At 38.6% G+C, this 19,757-nt stretch overlaps 3 protein-coding genes across 4 annotated transcripts in view; 2 read left to right on the top strand and 1 right to left on the bottom strand.

The window, feature by feature from the left end:
• The window catches only part of LOC117985190 (tRNA pseudouridine(38/39) synthase), a 38,806-nt gene extending 28,997 nt beyond the window's left edge, over positions 1-9,809 (top strand). The window contains exons 2-10 of one of the 2 annotated variants that reach the window (XM_069500724.1): positions 3,414-3,513; positions 4,238-4,365; positions 5,449-5,650; positions 6,055-6,224; positions 6,926-7,134; positions 7,688-7,835; positions 8,473-8,619; positions 9,179-9,366; positions 9,651-9,809. In XM_069500724.1, the coding sequence (XP_069356825.1) occupies positions 3,439-3,513; positions 4,238-4,365; positions 5,449-5,650; positions 6,055-6,224; positions 6,926-7,134; positions 7,688-7,835; positions 8,473-8,619; positions 9,179-9,366; positions 9,651-9,712 (1,329 nt within the window). In that variant the 5' untranslated portion in view covers positions 3,414-3,438 and the 3' untranslated portion in view covers positions 9,713-9,809. Of the gene's footprint in view, positions 1-3,357; positions 3,514-4,237; positions 4,366-5,448; positions 5,651-6,054; positions 6,225-6,925; positions 7,135-7,687; positions 7,836-8,472; positions 8,620-9,178; positions 9,367-9,650 lie in introns of those variants that run through there. The other variant, XM_034971884.2, reaches the window with a different exon arrangement.
• A 2,141-nt stretch (positions 9,810-11,950) lies between these two features.
• LOC117985098 (Krueppel-like factor 3) overlaps positions 11,951-19,757 on the top strand; it is a 54,061-nt gene continuing 46,254 nt past the window's right edge. Inside the window, exons 1-3 of the mRNA XM_034971775.2 lie at positions 11,951-12,367; positions 13,486-13,735; positions 15,336-15,391. Of these exons, the coding sequence (XP_034827666.1) occupies positions 15,380-15,391 (12 nt within the window). The 5' untranslated portion in view covers positions 11,951-12,367; positions 13,486-13,735; positions 15,336-15,379. The remainder of the gene's footprint in view (positions 12,368-13,485; positions 13,736-15,335; positions 15,392-19,757) is intronic.
• Positions 16,942-17,915, bottom strand: LOC138402737 (uncharacterized). Its single transcript, XM_069500600.1, has one exon. The coding sequence runs from the start codon at positions 17,779-17,781 to the stop codon at positions 16,942-16,944; it is 840 nt and encodes a 279-aa protein (XP_069356701.1). The 5' UTR covers positions 17,782-17,915.

The raw sequence follows: 19,757 nt of genomic DNA on the forward strand, positions 1-19,757 counted from the left end.
TCACCTAGTTTTATTATCTTTTCTATAATATTGATCTTATAATCTCCATAATATTGATTCCATAGATATTAATATAAAATATATTATCTCGATATAAGTATTTGGCTTCCGTAAGATTCCACTTCAGCACGTGTGCTAAATTCGTAGTAACTCGTTCGTCGTAACCCATTTCTATTTTAAATGCGACGATTGATGAAAGAAGTTTCGACAGGTAGTTAAGTAGGTACCTACCTACTTAGTTTCTAAAGAATAAAAATGTCCAGTGGAACAAATTGCATTATTGTTTCATAAATTCACGGGCTGCATGTCCTTCCTTTTTATTTGTGTATGGTTTGTAATAATATTATGTTGATTGGATATTAATTACAAGTAGTTTAATAACATACAACATTACAGTCATAAAAAAATTAAGAACAATCACATTATATTTAGGTATCGATAAGTTACTTAGGCAAAGTTTGTAGGGTTTCGTACCTCAAAAGAAAAAAGGAATCCTTATAGGATCACTTCCCTGTCTGCCTGTCTGTCTGTCCGTCCGTCTGTCATATCTGTCAAGAAAACCTATAGACTTTCCGTTGATCTAGAATCGTGAAATTATGCAGATGGGTTGATCTTATAGCACAAATAAAGGAATAAAATCATTGTCACATCACAAAAATAATTAAAATGTGTTAATGAACAAATAATTAGTATTTTCAACCTTCAAAATAAGATTATTAAACCAAGTGGGGTATCATTTTAAAGGGCTTTGACTGTAGATTCTAAAACAGATTTTATTTATTTTTACGCATAAAAGTTTTTGATTTATCGTGCAAAATGTCGAAAAAATACGACTGTACTGCAGAACCCTCGCTTGGTGCAGGAGTCTGACTCGCACTTGGCGGGTTTTATATTAGTCAAAACTTGTACGGCCTTTTTTACTGACTTTAACAAAGAAGGTCTTGTTTAATTTGTATGTAGGTATGTATACTGGGTGTAACCAGAACGCTAGCAAAAGACAGGTGATAGGACTGATGATTACTGATATGATACTACAAAAAAAAAACGCGAAAAAAATGTATAAAAAATGCTATATTTTGTACAATTTTACGATATATTGCAAATAAAACATCTGACTGACGCTAGATGTCAACGATCGTTGCATAAGTAGGGCACTTAGGCTGAAATCTATAGAGCGCACTTTGACTTAGCTCAGACTTAAGATTGAGTTAAAACGAGACAGATTTATGTGAGAGATATAGCTCTGTCTCTTTTTAAGTCTAAGCAAAGTCAAAGTGCGCTCTATAGATCTCACCCTTAGAGTCAATGCCGCGTCATAGGCGAGGCATTGACCCGAGTTTTGCGCGCTATACATTGCGAGTTTGAAGGATACTAAATCACTACAAAATGAGACAAATAGTTATTGTTATTGAATTGTGTTTAGGTGGTAATATAACAATAACGGTAAGTTTTTGCTAGCGTTCCATTCTGTATAGGTATGTAAGACTGCGGTTATATTTTGACTGCTAACTACGTCGCTATCGACTTACGGATTGATTGATTAATATTAGTTTCGGACGTTATTCAACAAAAATAGAAATGGTATTATATCGATAGCGGTCGTTACACCACTAACAAACGGCAGCATGTAATTCGGTGACACGATACAAGAATACCATTATGTGTGATGTATTTTCCCATGGTAGGTATGTTTTAATAATTTATTGCTGCTGAAAATATTATATTGATTTATTAGCTATTTATTAAAAACTTTTCAATTTAACAGTTTTATTTTACCTACCTACCTACAATATCTGTTTATTTTTGACTGAAGTTTAATGAAAAAGACTTGGTACTAACAATCATCATCATGATCAACCCATTGCCAGCTCACTACTTAGCACACATGCATCGCTAATATTAGGTTCGGGTCCACTATCGGGATTCGGCAAATGATTGAGATTATGAGAAAAAATTTGTTGAATACGTATTCAATGCTATGAAGTATCAACCAATAAGCATATAGGGCGGTTGAGTATAAAGATTGGTACTATATTTGGACACCTATTTTTAACACGCTCTATAAATACGAAAGCACCTTGTGACATATAACGAAATTCGTGATGCAGCCTGACGTCACATAGACGATGACGTCACAAACACAAGCCGAATCGGCTATAGCCTATAGCCTATTTATTATTAAAAATACCTACCTACTAATAGTACGGGGTGGTACGGGAGTGACGCGTATTGGCCATGCATTTTGTATAGGGTCATCGTTAATTCAAACACTTCTTTGACCCACTAGCGGTCATGAAAAGGGCTTAGATATCCAAGTATCTCTTAGCCTGGTATTTAAGACTTCGGTCTTCTCTTTAGGGTTCTGGGATTCAATCACAGGCCTGCGCCTCTTAATTTTTGAGTAATATGCGTTTTAAGCAATTGAGAATAATTACTTACAGTTAATGAAAAGGGCGACACAGTGAGGAAAACTTGTATGCCTGAGAGTTCTCCATAATGTTCTTAAAGTACCTATTTGTTTTACTGCAGTCTGATCTGCTCTTGGCCAGCGTGGTGGACATGGTGGTTCTTCTCATTCCGGGAGGAGATCCGCCCCGCTTGTGCGGGGCGGGTTCTTGCCTACTATTTTATAAATTATGGAAGCGTTTTTCTCAGGATAATAATGCCGTCAGACATAGAGTCCCAGAACCCAGTTCCATCCGTTGAATGACCGAGTTTTAACATACATTTCACCTGGTATCTACAGCCTCCTTTTAAAACAACTAACAATAATTATTATTGCCAATGTCAAAGTTGTCACTTCTAAAGTTGACACTTCTTTGGTTCTGTCAATTAGTTGGCAAATCAGTGTTTCCACATTTAGGATTACACCCTATTTTCGAGCGAAACGACCAGTATTAGGTCCCTAGGATATAGGGTGTTTTTTAAATATTGACTTTGATTTCGGGTAATTTTGGTTAAAATCGAACTTCAGGTTGTAATTTTATTATTTATACTCAATGTATTTTTACATTTATCAAAAGGCTACTAAGTAGATAAGGAAGGGCAGAAATCAGAATGAAACTTTTTTTCAGAAATCATGCGTATTTTATAGCTGGATATTCATGATTCGCATGAGATTGAGAAATTGATAAATTTTCTGAAAATTATAACCTCCTACTGCGCAAAACTTCGGGATCGTGAAATAATAAAAAATGAAATGATGTTGTTAAATAATACTCATTTGACGTGAAATAATTGTTATGGATAAACTAAACTAACAAAAAAATTCAATTTTTTTTAGGGTAATTTAGCGTGAATTCCTACAGAAACAAGGGTAAAACCAAAATTGTACGTGGAAACACTGTGCCAAATCACAAATGTCAGACTGAAATCTGAATGTAAACAAATGTTTACAAAAATAAATACCCCAGTTTTAATTAAATAAGAATAGAAAAAATGGAAAAAGTGCCACCTAAACAGAAGAAAATAAAAGGTCTAAAAAGGGAAGACTTGTTAAATATGGACAAAAACGTAAATACCTACAATTTTTAGATAGACTTAACAACCTATATCAATGTATTTACTAGATACTTTATTCGTTATAAGGTACACTAAAACCATTAATTTAAAAGAGATACTTAGTACCAATGTTTTAAATAATTTTTACCTACTGTGTTGTTTACCTTTAACATTCAGCATGTTCTTAGTACTTATTTATAGGTATAATAATAAATTGTATTTAATACACAAGACGCTGGGAGACCACTAAATTATGTGATTTCATGAAACTCGCACCTTGAGCCATAGCCAGGAAATTAGTAGGCTTCTTGGACGACCTATGAACTAAGGAAGTCACAATAGATCTTATGTTGCAGTGGAATTATGTCAACATAGTTCAAACTAAATTAGACTAGGACTATCCCTAGAAAATAAAAAACAGTTTTTTTTTTCAGGGTAAAGATCTTTTTTTTTAAATGAAAATATTAGGTACAATAAAACTTAAAGCTAGCCTTATCTAATTACTATATAAATCATGACCGCGTGGAATGGTATGCCATGTAATACCATGGAGTCTTAGTGCTAAAAAAAATTTACGAGACATTTCACCGCGATTAATAGCCTCATCTGGTGACAAAAAGGCTGGCTCATTTTTTGCGCAACGGATCAGCCTGGCTGTCCAGCGCGGAAAAAACAGATTTTAAATATGTATGAATATTGTGCTTAATAAAATACTTAACACTTTTTTGTTTAACAGGACCTAGTTGACAAGTTAATACAATTAGAAGCACACAATGAACAGTTAAAAAACATAATTAGCAAGAATTTAGAAAATAATAGTGATATTCAAACAGGTGCTGGCAAAAGAAAGTTTGACTTCAGTAAGTAAGTATCTCATTATAACCCGTACAAATTAACATGGCACCTGGCTCGAATGAATGACGTTTAAAGAAATGAGTGCAAAAAAAAAGGTATTTTATTTTATTATTATTTGGATGGATGGATGTTTGTTACTCAATCACACCACAAAACGGCTGAACAGATCTGGATCAGGCACAAAGATAGAGAAAACAAGATGGGGTTGTTTTCGAGCCAGGTACCATGTTAATGCACACAGGTTATATTTATCTAAAGTTGAAGTCATAGTCAGCAGGCTATGCCTGTTGCAGAACCAATGGTGGTTGGGTAGAGACATGTTGTGTAGTGGAAACTGTATACTTCAAGTCAGTGTCTGACAACCCTCAGCCCACTGGACTGACAACCTTAAAAATGAGGTGGGAAATGGGTGGATGAGCAAAGCAAAGTATAGAGTTTTACTAAACAAACTACTTTTATAGGAACTAAATTAGTATTTAGTTCCTATAAAATAGAAACTAAATTAGTATTTAGTTCCTATAAAATGACTATTTAAATTTTAAATGAATGCTGCAACTTGATTTTGCTTAAAAGTTGATTTCCAGAGTCATACAACACAATTTTTGTTTTAAAATTTAAAACGTTGTTTTAAACAAAAATTGTGTTGTATGACTCTGGAAATCAACTTTTAAGCAAAATCAAGTTGTTTAAAACAAAATTTGTGTTGTGTGACTCTTGAAATCAACTTTTAAGCAAAATCAATTTGCAGCCCGATTTTTTTTTTTTCAGACTGACCTCTGTTAGTTCATAGTACTACATAGAGATCATTGCTGTGGTGTTTAACTAACGACGACAGGGTCTTCTCCGGTTGGCCGAAGGCCAAGCGGGGGTACGGGCCTCGAGGCGTAGCCTCCTTACCCGGGCAAGGCGCGGGGTATTCAATTACCCCGGTGTTGGTCTTCTAGCCGGAATTTCACCGGCTAGGGCCCGCCATCTTGGCTTGGGGCCTCGTGGCTGGTTGTGTTCCCCGCGCTGCGGGCGATAGAGTCGCCGTCGCGCGCGGGGGTTTAACTAACAAATCACTGTATCAAATAAGCTCATTGTTTTCACTAGATGTCACTACCGTCGGCTACTCCTGCGCATCTTGTACTTTGGCTGGAACTACCAAGGTCTGGCAGTCCAGGAGGACTCTACACAGACTATAGAGCACCATCTCTTTCATGCACTAAAGAAGTCGTGTTTGATAGAGAGTAGGGAGAAGTCTCAGTATCATAGATGTGGCAGGACTGATAAAGGAGTCAGTGCTTTTGGACAGGTTCGTATTTCGATTATAATGGACAGATTGAGGCCCTACTACCACTGCTTAAAGGATAATATTTTAATATTTTAATGACATTTGAAAATGTTAAAACAATATTAAAATTTCCCTACTTTAAGCGGTGGCAGTAGGGCCTCAGATTGGTACTCGGCGAAATTTACTAAATGCAACTGCTTTCCATTACCAACGTCATAGAACCGAAGCAAAATTTCCGCTAGAAATTTTCGGTTGAATTCCGCAAGAGGCTTTCCGCGTGCCGAATTTTTTTGCCTTTTAATTTTATTTGGTTTATTTATTTATTTTATTTCCCAGAACCGCCAATAGAATCATACAAAACAAAATAGATTATTCAAATCCTAGGTGCCAAGTCTTTACATTATGGTTCTTTCTGTGCCTTCCAGGTAATATCAATAACACTACGCAGCAAACACGTTCCATCTGAGCAGAATCTTCCGAGTTCTATATCGTCAGAGATGCCGTATTGTAAGATCTTGAACAGACTCCTGCCTAAAGAGATCCGAGCGGTCGCCTGGATGCCGATACCTGATGAAAAACCGGAATTCAGTGCTAGGTAACAAACAGTGAACGATAAAGTATAGTAGATCAATTTGTCATTCGAAAATAGGGGCCACTTACTTTATGTCTGTTCGTAGTTTCGTACTGAGGCTGCCGTAATTGGCCGACTCAGAGGGTCTATACAGACGGACTTTATTTAGACTGCAAAAATGCAGTTACGATGCAGTTGACACAACTGCATCGCAACTCGTGATCGTCGACCGACCGCGCAGTCTGCGTGCAATCGGCGTGTAGTTCTAGGCATTAAGTGTGAACTGCACGTGGACAGCGTACGCGATCGGCAGTTGCGATGCAGTTGTGCCAACTGCAGTCTGCAATCTGTATTATATAAAAGGAAAAGCTGACTGACTGATCTATCAACGCACAGCTCAAACTACTGTACGGATCGGGCTGAAATTTGGCATGCAGATAGTTGTTATGACGTAGAAATTCGCTAAGAAAGGATTTTTGAAAATTCAACCTCTAATGCGGTAAAATAGGGATTCGAAATTTGTGTAGTCCACGGAGACGAAGTCGTGGGAATAAGCTTGTAAAATTTGCTTTTCAACTGCAATTTTGCAGCCTGCTTGCAGTCCTACTATATAGACACAAAATGACAGCCATCGAATTGAAGACGCGTGCGGTTGAGTATAAATGCACCTAAAATATCCAAATAAATCGCTGGTAAAAGCTTGTAAATTGTAACGTTTATTACAGATTCGATTGCAAAAAACGTCAATACAAATATTATTTTCCAAAATCTTCCCTCGATATAAACGCGATGCGCGACGCGTGCCGTCACCTGATTGGTTCGCATGACTTCCGCCATCTTTGTAAAATGGACGTCGGGAACAACGTCACGGAGTTCCGTAGGGAAATATTGAAGGCGGATATCGAGGCCTTAGATCAAAATGATTGTAATAGTGGTAAGTTACTATCCATGTTATAAATAGGCCCCCACTAGGTGGTGCCGCTGGATTCAGGCAGCGCAAGACCGTGGCGTGTGGAATACCTGCAAGAGTTTTTTGTTTTTGAAGTTATTATGCAATGGTGGGTTGCAGTATACTAGGCTACAATAAAATAGACGGAATAACATTTCACAAGCAAGTACCTCTGCTTGAGCGAGAGGGACTGAGGGGGCCATCTGGACAATGGACATGTCTGTGCCTATTATTCTCTGCTTTTACGTCACCATAGCCTAATATTTGACATATCGTCGATTCAGTGGCCCTACCGCGGTTGTTTGACAGCTACAATGTCACGATCGCAATCATCTCTGATTGGTTAATGCTCGCTCACTATTGGCTACAATGCATTGTTGCAACAAGAATGGTACAAATTCAGCCAATCAGAACAATTGAGATTGTAATAATGATTGATGCAGGTTTTAGATAATCGCCCTACTGGTTTAAACCGAAAGCGCCATATTGTAACTTGGATTGGACTACTTGTTTTTCGATCACTGTATTATATTTTCAGCTACATCGATGTACACGTTAACGATAGAGGGAAACGCTTTCTTATGGCATCAGATCAGATGTATTATGGGAGTGTTGCTATTGGTTGGACAAGGGCGGGAGTTACCCAGCATTATCACAGACTTATTGGATGTACAGACAAACCCAAGGTGAAGACAATATACTTTTTTTATATATTATAGACCAGCGCTTGGCTGCAATCAGACCTGGTGGCAAGTGATGATGCAGCCTAAGATGGAGTGCGCTTACATATTCACTCTTGACTTGAAGGTACCCATATTATAATTGGAGCTGAAAACTGATGCTGAAGGGGTGTTCCAAATCTTAGTATGAAAATTCGTCATTTTCGTCAAGTTATTTTTTTATTTGCATGAAAATTTATTAATTTATAAATTATTAAATTTATAAATTATTTGGGCTTTCGTTTACAAAATAAAAAATACGTAGGTACCCACCTATTTCAAGATTTTTGAAAATTCTACCCCTACGCTGATTTTCTGAATTCCACCCGAGCGAAGCCGGGGCTGGTCAGCTAGATGACCCGACGACCTCCCTGGCGCAGTGCAAAGCGCTGTGGTCTTATTAGTGGGAGGTCCCGGGTTCGATTCCCGGCGGGGGTAAGAAATTTTATAATTTCTAAATTTCTGGTCTGGTCTGGTGGGAGGCTTCGGCTGTGGCTACCACACTTACCACCAGGTGAGATTGCAGTCAAGGGCTAAATTGTATCTTAAAAAAAAGATATATTGCTAACGAAACATTTTTTGACATTTTATTTTCACATTTCAGAAAACCGCAATACAATATGGCACTTGACGTGCCATTAAACTTATTCCATTGCTCGTACGATATAGAAGAGAGGTGGGTATACGATCAAGATGAATTGAGAAATGTTATAGTTCATCTACAAAGCGAATGGACGGTACATAGTGTTAAGTAAGTGTAAATAATTTGTACACCACAATACATAGAATTTTAGAGCCTCAATAGCTCAACGGTTAAAGGAGCGGACTGAAATCCGAAAGGTCGGCAGTTCAAACCCCACCCGTTTTACTATTGTCGTACCTACTCCTAGCACAAGATTTACGCTTAGTTCGAGGGGAAAGGGGAATATTAGTCAGAATAAACATGGCTAATATTCTTTAAAAAAATTGGTTAAGTGTGAGTCGGACACGTACACGAAAGGTTCCGTACCATCATACACGAAATAACACTTTATTTTATTTTTATGGCGGCCATTTTAATATTTTCATTATTTGTTGTTATAGCGACAATAAAAATACACATTCTGTGAATATTTCAACTCTCTACCCATTACAGTTTACGAGATACAGCTCGCTGACAGACAGACGGACGGACGAACGGACGGACAACTTAGTCACAGTAATGGGTTCCGTTGGCATCCTTCAAGTACGGAACCCTAAGAATACCGACAAAGAAAAGAACAAAAAGCATCGCGGGCATAAAATAGTTCAAATTATTTATACTTTTACAGAACCACTATGATAAAAGATTGTTTATCAAATCTAGAAGAAATTTTCGATAGCCTGTCAAAAGAGAAAGAGACAGGAGATGGCTTAGAAAACGCATCAGACAGAGACAGAGTGATGGCACATGCAGACTGTTTGTTACAAGGAGTCAAACCAAGAAACTATACACCTTTGTTGAAGAGGGAAACATGTTGTAAGCATCACCTATTTCTTGATTTTTCAATATTTATTTCTGTGTAACGATGTCGTAATGTTGTATTTCATTGTTTCTCGGCTGGTTTCCTATCATATCTTTTTCTTCATTCTGTGATTACTGACAACACCCAACATAAAATTTAAAAGGCAATGTCCCAGAGCCGTTAAACCGCTTAAAAAATTACGCACTGTCAAAAAAATGCTCGGAAAAGAATTATTTTTATAGAGGGTTCCTTTCTTAGATCATATCATTTCAAGACCTAATGTTTATTTTATTTTCAGCTAGCTTAGAAGAAAGAATAGAATATTATAGAAAGAAAAGGAAAATGGCCGTCGTTGAATAAATTGATTTAAGTTAATTTCCATAGTGTTATAACTAAGTACATTAATTGTAAGTAATAGGTATAAAAATCTAAAGCTGAATAAATCAACAAACATGTTTTATTCAAACAAATCCCTATGAACAATCCCAATGATGTAGTGCAGTAGTATTTTATAATTATACATATTATAGCAATTAGGCAAAGAAATTAGGGACAGGTTCATAAGTATAAAGTTGCAGACATATCAGGGGGCACGGCAGTGCCCCCGCCAAGACGAGCCAAACTAAAGGACGGGGCACTACGTACCTTTTCTCGAAGCGTTTCGTCGTATTTTCGAGCAGTTAAACTGTATTGTAGTGTATTGCATCGCATTTGAGCTCGACGACTGACTAAACCCACGATAGACTATAATAGGTGCCTAAGCCAATTCTCTGAGACGGCTCTAGAGGTAGGGCACGGGTTGCGGTAGGGAGACGGTCGAATAAATATCAAGGAATTCTATGGAATCCACGTTATCGTCACCCTCGCACAACCCGTAATCTACATTCTACACCATACGGCCCACGATTCATCTGTATGGCTCGGCTCGTTTTTTCTGTCGAGTTAGATACGACTCTCCACAGGACAGTTTAGGCAATGTATTTTATTAAAACTAGAAATCATAGCTGTCCGATGAGAAAGTGGTCGTATGAAAACCTTAACTAGGTAGGTAACTACCTCATCCCGTCAGTTTGTTTGAAATCACTTATGATACAATCATTGCGCTTATGTTATAAAACATTGAACAGATTTTAATCAAGTTCACACCAATAGATAGATTATTTTTTGTTTCCAGAAAAAGTTCCTATACCTAAAGCAGGTAGTTAAGGTGTATGTATACCAGTACACTAAAGACGACTCGTGCAAAGAGGACACCTAGATTAGACTATTACTAGAACTATTGTAGAAAGTATAAAAATAATTTACTTGAGTAGGTAAATAGTAACATAACTTTGGAGTTTTACTACACAGCATGGTCGGTGGCCTAACTTTTAGACTTAAAATGCACTGGCGGTGCGTGGTTGATTTAATGCAGACATCAGGTCCCGTTACGCGGGCCATGTCCCGGTTTTACCACATCTCAGTATGTTCCGACATCTCAGTTAGCACTAATGTAAATACGAAAGTGCCTATACCTACGAGTACATTTAGGATGGTAAAGTAGGCAGCTAGACATACCACGGTCACATAGACGTACAGTTCAGGTTCCCTGCTGAAAATCAGCACTATAGGTATGTTCTTATGCATCAAACATAATTATGCAGAGCTGGGACCTTTTTTCGGAGTGTGCCACACATGACAGTTTATTTTGGCGCTTCGTCTGCTTGAGGCATTTTGGCTTTAATGCTCAAAGGGAGGAAGCGCCGGGATAACCAACTCTTAGGTAAATATAACATGTGATGTGTGGGACAATTTACAAAATAAACGTTTTTCTGTCTTTTTTATTTTTTATTTGCAGTAGATCTATCATTTTATATGAATATCTACCTACTTAGTCAATAATTACGACTTACGGTGGTTACGCACTCATCCGATCCGAGTCCGTGAAAATACGTTCCTTTTTGTTTTGTATGGTAGGTAGCTTATGAGTGACATGTCGTAGATAATCACTTGTATTCTCACGGATGACGGAAGTGCAGTGCGTAATCGCCGTTAGGCTCAGTATTCCCAAAGCAAAGATTGGCGGAGATTTATGTTTAGCTGACTAAACAAAGAACCCTGGACAAGGAACTCGGTAGGTACGCATAGTGGTTAAATAAACTGTCAATACGACCACGCCGCGACAAAGATCCAATGCCACAATGAGTTAGCTTTTAGAAAGAAAAGACGTTTATTTTAGAAGTTTATTTAACTTTCAAAAAAATTGAATATCAAAAACTAATCCTGTGTGGGTGAGATCCTTTTCGCATAACAGTCATAAATTAAGTAGGTAACTATGCATGCACATATTACATAGGTACCTACAGATTTAGAGAATGCAGATTCATAATTTTGTACTTTGTGCCAGATAAATCCCGTTAGATAATTTTATTCAGACGTTGACAATAGCGTTAAGCCATTATAAAGCAAAACGAACGCGATAAATCGACCTCTAAACAGGAGCGCATTTTGTATCCGTAATTGTCTCTGTAATGATTATGGCATTGTAGGTGCATTGTACTTCGCGGCTAAACCGGCCGCGGTAAGCGGGCACAATATTTTACTATCGCACTGCACATTACTTATGCAGTGTTAGAAGGCTGCTACGAGCGTGTAGCGGTCCCTACCGCGCGCGAAGCCTACTTTCAAACAAAACTCTTCTCCATCTAAAATATCTCATAATTAACCGTTTTTTATTTTGCTTGCGGAATTCTAATAGGCATTAAAATTATCTGTACCCGCAAATATAAGCCGGCTAATTTAAATAGTTCGTGCTTATCATGTGTCGTTCAAGGTTTTTTGGGTCATCTTAAAAAAATGGAGTAGCATGACTTTGACAGTTCGCGATTTTAATTTATATGGCCGATTGTGTTTTGTTTTGACTGTTTTTTCAATGGTTGTGTTTTATTTTGTGACTCAAATTAAATGTGATATTTAAATTGTGGGGAATAACAGTTATAAACGAAGTTGCTAAAAGAAATCGTATGCAAAATTCAGGTCTGCATTTCCTCATTTCCTTTTATTTTAAACTAAACATTGAATTATTTTTAATTACTTGCCTAGGCATTGATGTTTCCTTCCATGTAAATTATTAAATAAGTATAGAAACTGTTCTAATACCTTACACTAATAACAATAGATCATCTAACACTTAACTCTTTTAACTACTTACCTACCGACTTAGAAAAGTTTTTGAAGTTTATACTGGAAAGCTGGAAAGGCAGAAATAATTATTATACTGTACTTATAATATATCTATTTGTTGCATTGTAGTCCCATGTATTTGATATCACTTACTTGTGTCTGTAATTCAAGTAAGTAGGCATGTTAATTATTTTAAATCTTTAGAAGAATCCACATGAGACCATGTAGTGCCCAGATTAATGCCCTGAGTTGTACAGTCAAGATCTATGGTCTGATTTTGTTTAAACTGATAATTCATGTTGGACTGGGATGTTTCATGCTTCTCAGAGATCAGCCTAGCCTGTGCATATTATATTGTAATATGAGTCCACCTTTTGTATGAACCATCTAACATTATATTTTGATCCCTTTTAACTGCAGTCTATCTTTACAAATTACGGCCCACTTGCATGACAGACAGTTAGAGTTGCATTAGTTAGTACAAAAAGCAAAGTGAAACTGAATACAACTTGTGGGGTAGAATGCGGTTTGAAGGAGAATGTGACAGCACATTGAATTCCTTGATTTTTACATCAACTGTCTCGTCAATTCCTGCTACCTGCCATCTGCATCCCTACCTCACAAGGTGGCTCAGTGAAACAGTATACCAGATACCTAGTGAAATATAAAGAAAGGAAAGCTGACTGACTGACTACTATCACCCAGCTCAAACTAATGGACGAATCGGGCTGAAATTTGGCATGCATTACAGATAGCTATTATGATTTAGACATCTGCTAAGAAAGGATTGTTAAAAATTCAACCCTTAAGAGGGTAAAATAGGGGGTTTCAATTTGTGTAGTTCATGCCGACAAAGTCGTAGGCATAAGCTATTTTTAACCGACTTCCAAAAAGGAGGTGGTTCTCAATTCGGCCGGTTATTTCTTTTTCATAATGTGAATGTTACTAAAATTATGCTTCTATTGTTACAGATACAAGATATGAAATCAACAAAAAGCAATCATAAATTAGTAAAAAAACATGTAGTTTAGTACCAAGTAATATATTTAAATAGTAATAAATGTTACAGTAAAAATAGCAGTGATAAATAGAATGTAAAGTTAACTATAAATTAGTTTTTATGGCCAGTACTAGGAATAATTAGGTGTATAGGTTAATTAATTAGGTTATAAGATGAGGTGTAACTTCAAAGAATGCAGTAATAAAGGATTGTTTCTATTTGTAAGTATTATTATTTTTCTTTATACAGTACGCGGCCGAAAGTAATGTACATCGACCTTAAGAAGGAGGTATCAAATTCGTGGAGCACTGTCTCGATTGTTGAGACCGACAAAACGTCATATAGGTATGAGTGACAGAGACAACGCTCTGCAAAGCCGAAATGTCATTCTAAAGGCTGATGTACATTACTTTCTACCCGTACGCGTACTGTACCCGACTACGGCTAAGCCAAAAGGTAGGGTTATGATTTTAGCAGTCTATGTATAGTACGCGACAGGTCGAGATGGCAAGCGGGCAATAAGGCGAGGGGACGCTCCGCACACCCGCACGTTGCCCGCGTTATCCCGCACCTGGTAAGCGTGGGAGCTGTGCGGGTGTGTAAGGTGTTCCCTCCTCGATTGCTATTTCAACCTGTCGCAAACTATACTATACTATACATCCATATTCCATACTAATATTATAGATGCAAAAGTGTGTCGGTCTGTCTTTCTGTCTGTCTGTCTGCTAGCGTTTCACGGCCCATCCGTTTAACCGATTTTGATGAAATTTGGTACAGAGATAGCTTGCATCCCGGGGAAGGACATAGGCTAATTTCCGGAAAATTAAAGAGTTCCCACGGGATTTTTAAAAAGCAAATCCACGCGGACAAAGTCGCGGGCATTATCTAGTTACCTATATTAGTTTGTTAGCTTCAGTTCATTAGGTGCAGGCCACACCGCGAGCTAAGCTAAGCTACCTTTGTTTAGCTTTGTTCACTTTATCATTGCCGGCACAGTACTAAGCGCGAGCTTCCTCTCAGAATAAGATGGGTTTAGAACATAGTCCACCAAACTAACCAAGTAGAGAGGCAGAATCTTTTGAAAACATTATGGAAAACTCGCAAGCATGGTAGGTTTCCTTACGATCGATGATTTAAAGTTGTTGCTTTAATAAAGCGCACATAACTCTGAAAAGTTTAGAGGTGTATGCTACTTTCCTCCTTTAAAAAATTTACTTACCTATAGTACGCGACCGAAAGTAATGTACATCGGCCTTTAGAATGACTACAATGACATTTCGGATTCGTAGAGCGTTGTCACTTGTCAGTCACTCGTACCTTTATGACGTTTTGTCGGTTTCAACGACAGGGACAACGCTCTACAAATCTGCTATCTCCTTCTAAAGGTCGATGTACACTACTTTCGGCCGCGTAAGTCTGTACTTTCTTAAAGTCTTATTTTAAGGACTGTAAAGGATAAAGGATATGATTAAACAACTTTTAATTCATTTAATTGTGTGTACCTGTTTTATCTATTAAAGTAAGTAATACTGTTATAAATAATATCTGTCCCGGCTGTACTCACGTGTGTAGTCGACGTTAGCCCGACTAGTTTCGAACCCATCCGGGGTCCTTTTTCAAGGTAGTCAGTTCGCCCGCAGTCACAGCCGCGGCGCGTGCGCGTACTGACTCCCTTGAAAAAGGACCCCGGATGGGTTCGAAACTAGTCGGGCTAACGTCGACTATACACGTGAGTACAGCCGGGACAGATATTATGTATAATGGAAATCACTCACGGTAGTTTAAACGCTAAAATAAGTAATACTGGTTTCATTCTTGCAGCTAAAAGGTGCAAATGTACACGAGATTTGGACAAAAGGCACTTAATGGTTTACATGGTAAGTAAAAATTTTAATTCCTATTCTATCTTCCTGCACAGAGTACGTAGGTAATATCTGTAAAATCGAGTCCGTCCGTCCATCCGTCCGCCTGTCTGTCAGCGGGCTGTATCTCGTGAACCATAATATGTATATACCCGAAATCAGAGAATGTGTATTTTTATTGCCGCTACAATAACAAATACTAATAATTTCAAAATTGCCGCCATGAAAAAAACCGGCCAAGTGCGAGTCAGGCTCGCGCAATGAGAGTTCCGTACTACAGTCGTATTTTTTCGACATTTTGCACGATAATTCAAAAACTATATTGCATAAAAATAAATAAAAATCTGTTTTAGAATTGATAGATATGGATCAATGAAACAACTGCTCGGTCGGACGGTCCGTTTATTACTGGAGATCTACCTACATGAAAGGTATAATACACATCACTCCTCCACACTTAATTTTTGGAACCTGCTGACAAACAATAATAATCTTAACTAAAACACAGTAGGTACCCAAATAATTCATCGCTAAGTATCAATAACAAAATAAACCGCACTAAAAATATTTTCTATAATCAACTTTTTTTCTATTGCGCTTACTTCGACATGAGAGTGTGGGTGACGGCGCGGGCGCGTTCGCGCTAAGTTCACGTTGAGGTGATTGCTCAGGGTCAGCCACCGTGGGTGACGGTCCACCCTGCGACGCTGCCGCCGCACTCCCGGATTCCGACTGCGCAAGCCCTCGCTCACACTCTCCGTCCTCACAATCGCCCCATTCTTCCCCATCACCGCCCTCTGCCACACATTCGACATCCGGTGCCGTTGTTGCTTGAGTTTTATCAGTTTCTATTTCCACCGCCAGCTCGTCGGTACATTGAGTGTTCGCGGGAAATAAGGACTGATTATTATTATCAATGGGGCTGGCGATTGCGGTCTCGGCTGAAGGTGGTGGAGAAGGTAACTGATAAGACTCTTTCTTTACATCTTCTTTACCGGTATATTTTATTATTTGATCTACGTGTCTAATACAGCAAACTTCCAGGTCGTGAATTAAAATTCTATACATTTTATTCCCTATCTTCGCTTGTATGGTCCCCAATTGCCATGTCTCCTTCCGAGCACTGTACCATCGAGTCCAAACAACGTCTCCAATGTCAAAGGTTCTTTTAGTTGCTTGGCAGAAACCACGATCCATCCTACTCGACGGCAAAATCAAGTCAAGACGGGACCGCAGATTTCTGCCAAACATCAACTTGGCCGGTGTCTGGCCCGTAGTACAGTGCACGGTATTTCTATAATTAAATAAATATCCTAATAACAATTCATGAGTCTGCTGTATTGACGGACTATCTTTTATAATACATTTTAACATTTTTTTGCACGTTCTTACCGAGTTCTCGGCTTGACCGTTACTGGGCGGATGATATATGGGTGTCGTCATGTATTTAATGCCGTTATTTAAACAAAATGTTTTAAAATCGTTCGAGTTTATTTTAACGTCATTATCGGAAACCAATACCTCTGGAAGACCATGTGTGGAAAAAATCGTTTTAAGTTTCCCTATTAGAGCCTTTGTCGACGTGCCACCTCGTCATCGACGTGGTAAACACCCGAGCTAGAATTAGGGCAAACTTTTTTTAGGTGCCCCTTCTGGAAGCACTTTTTACACTTATAACCCCTAAAAAAGCACTTTTCACTTTTATGATTATTTAACCCACAAACACTGCAGCGCGAAGTATCACGTAGCTTTGTTGGATCACCGTCGCTCGCGCGCCCGTCAGCGCGGCCTTTCCGAGCCGCCGCGGCGCGACCAGCGCGACCTTGAAACTTAGCTCGGAACAGCGGCTCCTCCTTGACTTGAACTTCGCTCGTACTAGGCAACGCCTTCGCCTTCTTGGCACACTCCGCCTGCTCCGCCAGCTCAATCGCCCGACCCAGCGTAAGCGAGGACGGCTTCTGTTCAAATAGCTTATCGCGTTCTGGTCCTGAGCCCAGACCGAGGACGAAACGATCTAGTAAGTTCGTCTCCAAGGCGGTGCCGAAGTCGCAATAGACTGCGAGACCTCTAAGTCGCGCCGCCCAGTCTCCCAATGATTCGCCTGGACTCCTGCTCGCTCCGTAAAATTTAGCTTTATCGGCGAACGAACACTGCTTCAGCTTGAAATGACTGTCGAGTAATTCTATCAGTCCTGCGTAACTTAACGACTCCAACTCTTTCGGGAATGCTAGATTACGCACCAAGCGGTATGTCTCATCGGTCATATGGGTTAGAAGAACTCCGATTTTAGATCCTTCATCCGGCACTTTATTAATTTTCAAGAATTGCACTAACTTCCCTTTAAATATCTGCCATTCACTAGTTTTATGGTCAAAAACTTGCAAATTCCCCAAATAGGCCGACATTTTTAACGATAATAATTTTTTAAAAAAATACGGGTAAGCAATCCCACCGCGTAGCCAAGTGATAGATATGGATCAATGAAACAACTGCTCGGTCGGACGGTCCGTTTATTACTGGAGATCTACCTACATGAAAGGTATAATACACATCAAGAATGCACAGGTGAAAATCTTTCATATGATACCCCACTTGATATAGTTATCTTACTTAGAAAATTGAAAATACTAATTATTAGTACATGACCACAATTTAATTCTTTTTGTGTGATCTAACCCTAAATTCACGGTTTTCAGATTTTTCCCCAAATGTCAGCTATAAGATCTACCTACCTGCCAAGTTTCATGATTCTAGGTCAACGGGAAGTACCCTGTAGGTTTCTTGACAGACAGACAGACAGACAGACAACAAAGTGATCCTATAAGGGTTCCGTTTTTCCTTTTGAGGTTCGGAACCCTAAAAAGTGTTATTTCAAGTACGATGGTACGGACCCTTCCTGTGCGAGTCCGACTCGCACTTGACCGATTTTTTATTCCATTACAAGTTAGCCCTTGACTGCGATCTCACCTGGTGGTACATGTTGATGCAGACGAAGATGGTAGCGGGCTAATTTGGAAGGAGTGCGGCAGTATTTTATTATACCCATACCTCTTATCGATTTCTACACTGCATCGTACCGGAACGCTAAAACGCTTGGCGGTACTGCTTTTGTGGCAGGGTGGTAACTAGCCACGGCCGTAGCCTTCCACCAGACCAAATAATCAGATCTTGAAATGATCTAGTTCTTATCTTAGAAAAAAAAATTAAGCTAAGTGATTTTTGAAATACAATTATTCTATGCATACAGACTTCCAGTCCGTCTGCGGTTACCCTTAGGTATTATTTATTCAAGCCGACGAAATCGCGGGAAAACGCCAGTTTGCAACATTATAGTGCGGATTAGTATAAAATAGATAATAAATCACAGATAATAAAGTCCGATCGCCATATTTTTAATGGGACAGTGAAGTGAAAGCAAAATGCTAGGTTCCCACGGTACCGTTCGACGTCCCTTTCACACCTTCACAACATCTTGTATCGGCGACAAGGACGGGCGATGTCCAATTTGCTCTATTTTGTACGCCCTTTCTCTTTATCCCTCATCCTTGTGAGGTTGTATGCGCACTACTGTTTTACTATACCTACTGCTATAAAAAAACATCTTCAATCTATCTTGAGTAGGGAAAATATTGGCCTGCCAGCTGGATCGCGGTGGATTCTAACATCTATAAATATTTGAAACTGCAATTTTATAGTGTGCAATAAAAGCGGTCAAGTGCGAGTAGGACTCGCACGCGAAGGGTTCCGTACCATCGTACGAGATAAAATACTATGTACCTGCTTTTAATTTTTTTGTGCATGATTTGGTAGTTTTCCGGAACGAAAAGTTGCTATCTTATGTCATTATTGCCCAGAGTGTAAGGCGTAAGCTCTACGTGAAATTTCATCAAGGTCAGTTCAGCCGTTGCACCTAAAAAGGTAAAAGATAGATTTATACACTTTCGCATTTAAAATATATTTGTATTAAAGGTGTGCAATGCAACTGTGCTTCTGTGCAGGGTATGGTTAGTATAAAATACTTAAACTACAGTGCGCGTATACCATTCAACTATCGCTTCCCACGAAGTTTTGCAATCTATGCCCAAAAGTATCATCAAGATTTTAGTAGGTAGGTACCTATTTACTTAATTGAATAATTGGTGCGTTTACAGTAGTTAGTAAATCAGACTTCCATATGTAGAAAGTATTGACCTACATTATGTTTATGCTTTGGTTTCCTCGACGTGATCCAATCAGAAATAAGAATTATCTTTTTTTTTTAAAGAATATTAGCCATGTTAAATGACTAATATTCCCCTTTACTCTCCAACTAAGCGTCAAGCTTGTGCTAGGAGTAGGTACGACAATAGTGCAACGGGTGGGGTTTGAACCGTCAACCTTT

This window comes from Maniola hyperantus, chromosome 9 (assembly GCF_902806685.2).
Source record: "Maniola hyperantus chromosome 9, iAphHyp1.2, whole genome shotgun sequence".
NCBI classification, from domain to species: Eukaryota; Metazoa; Arthropoda; class Insecta; order Lepidoptera; family Nymphalidae; genus Maniola; species Maniola hyperantus.

Excerpts from the sequence above, each read along its gene's own strand:
- LOC138402737 (XM_069500600.1), bottom strand. The coding sequence starts at position 17,781 with ATGTCGGCCTATTTGGGGAATTTGCAAGTTTTTGACCATAAAACTAGT.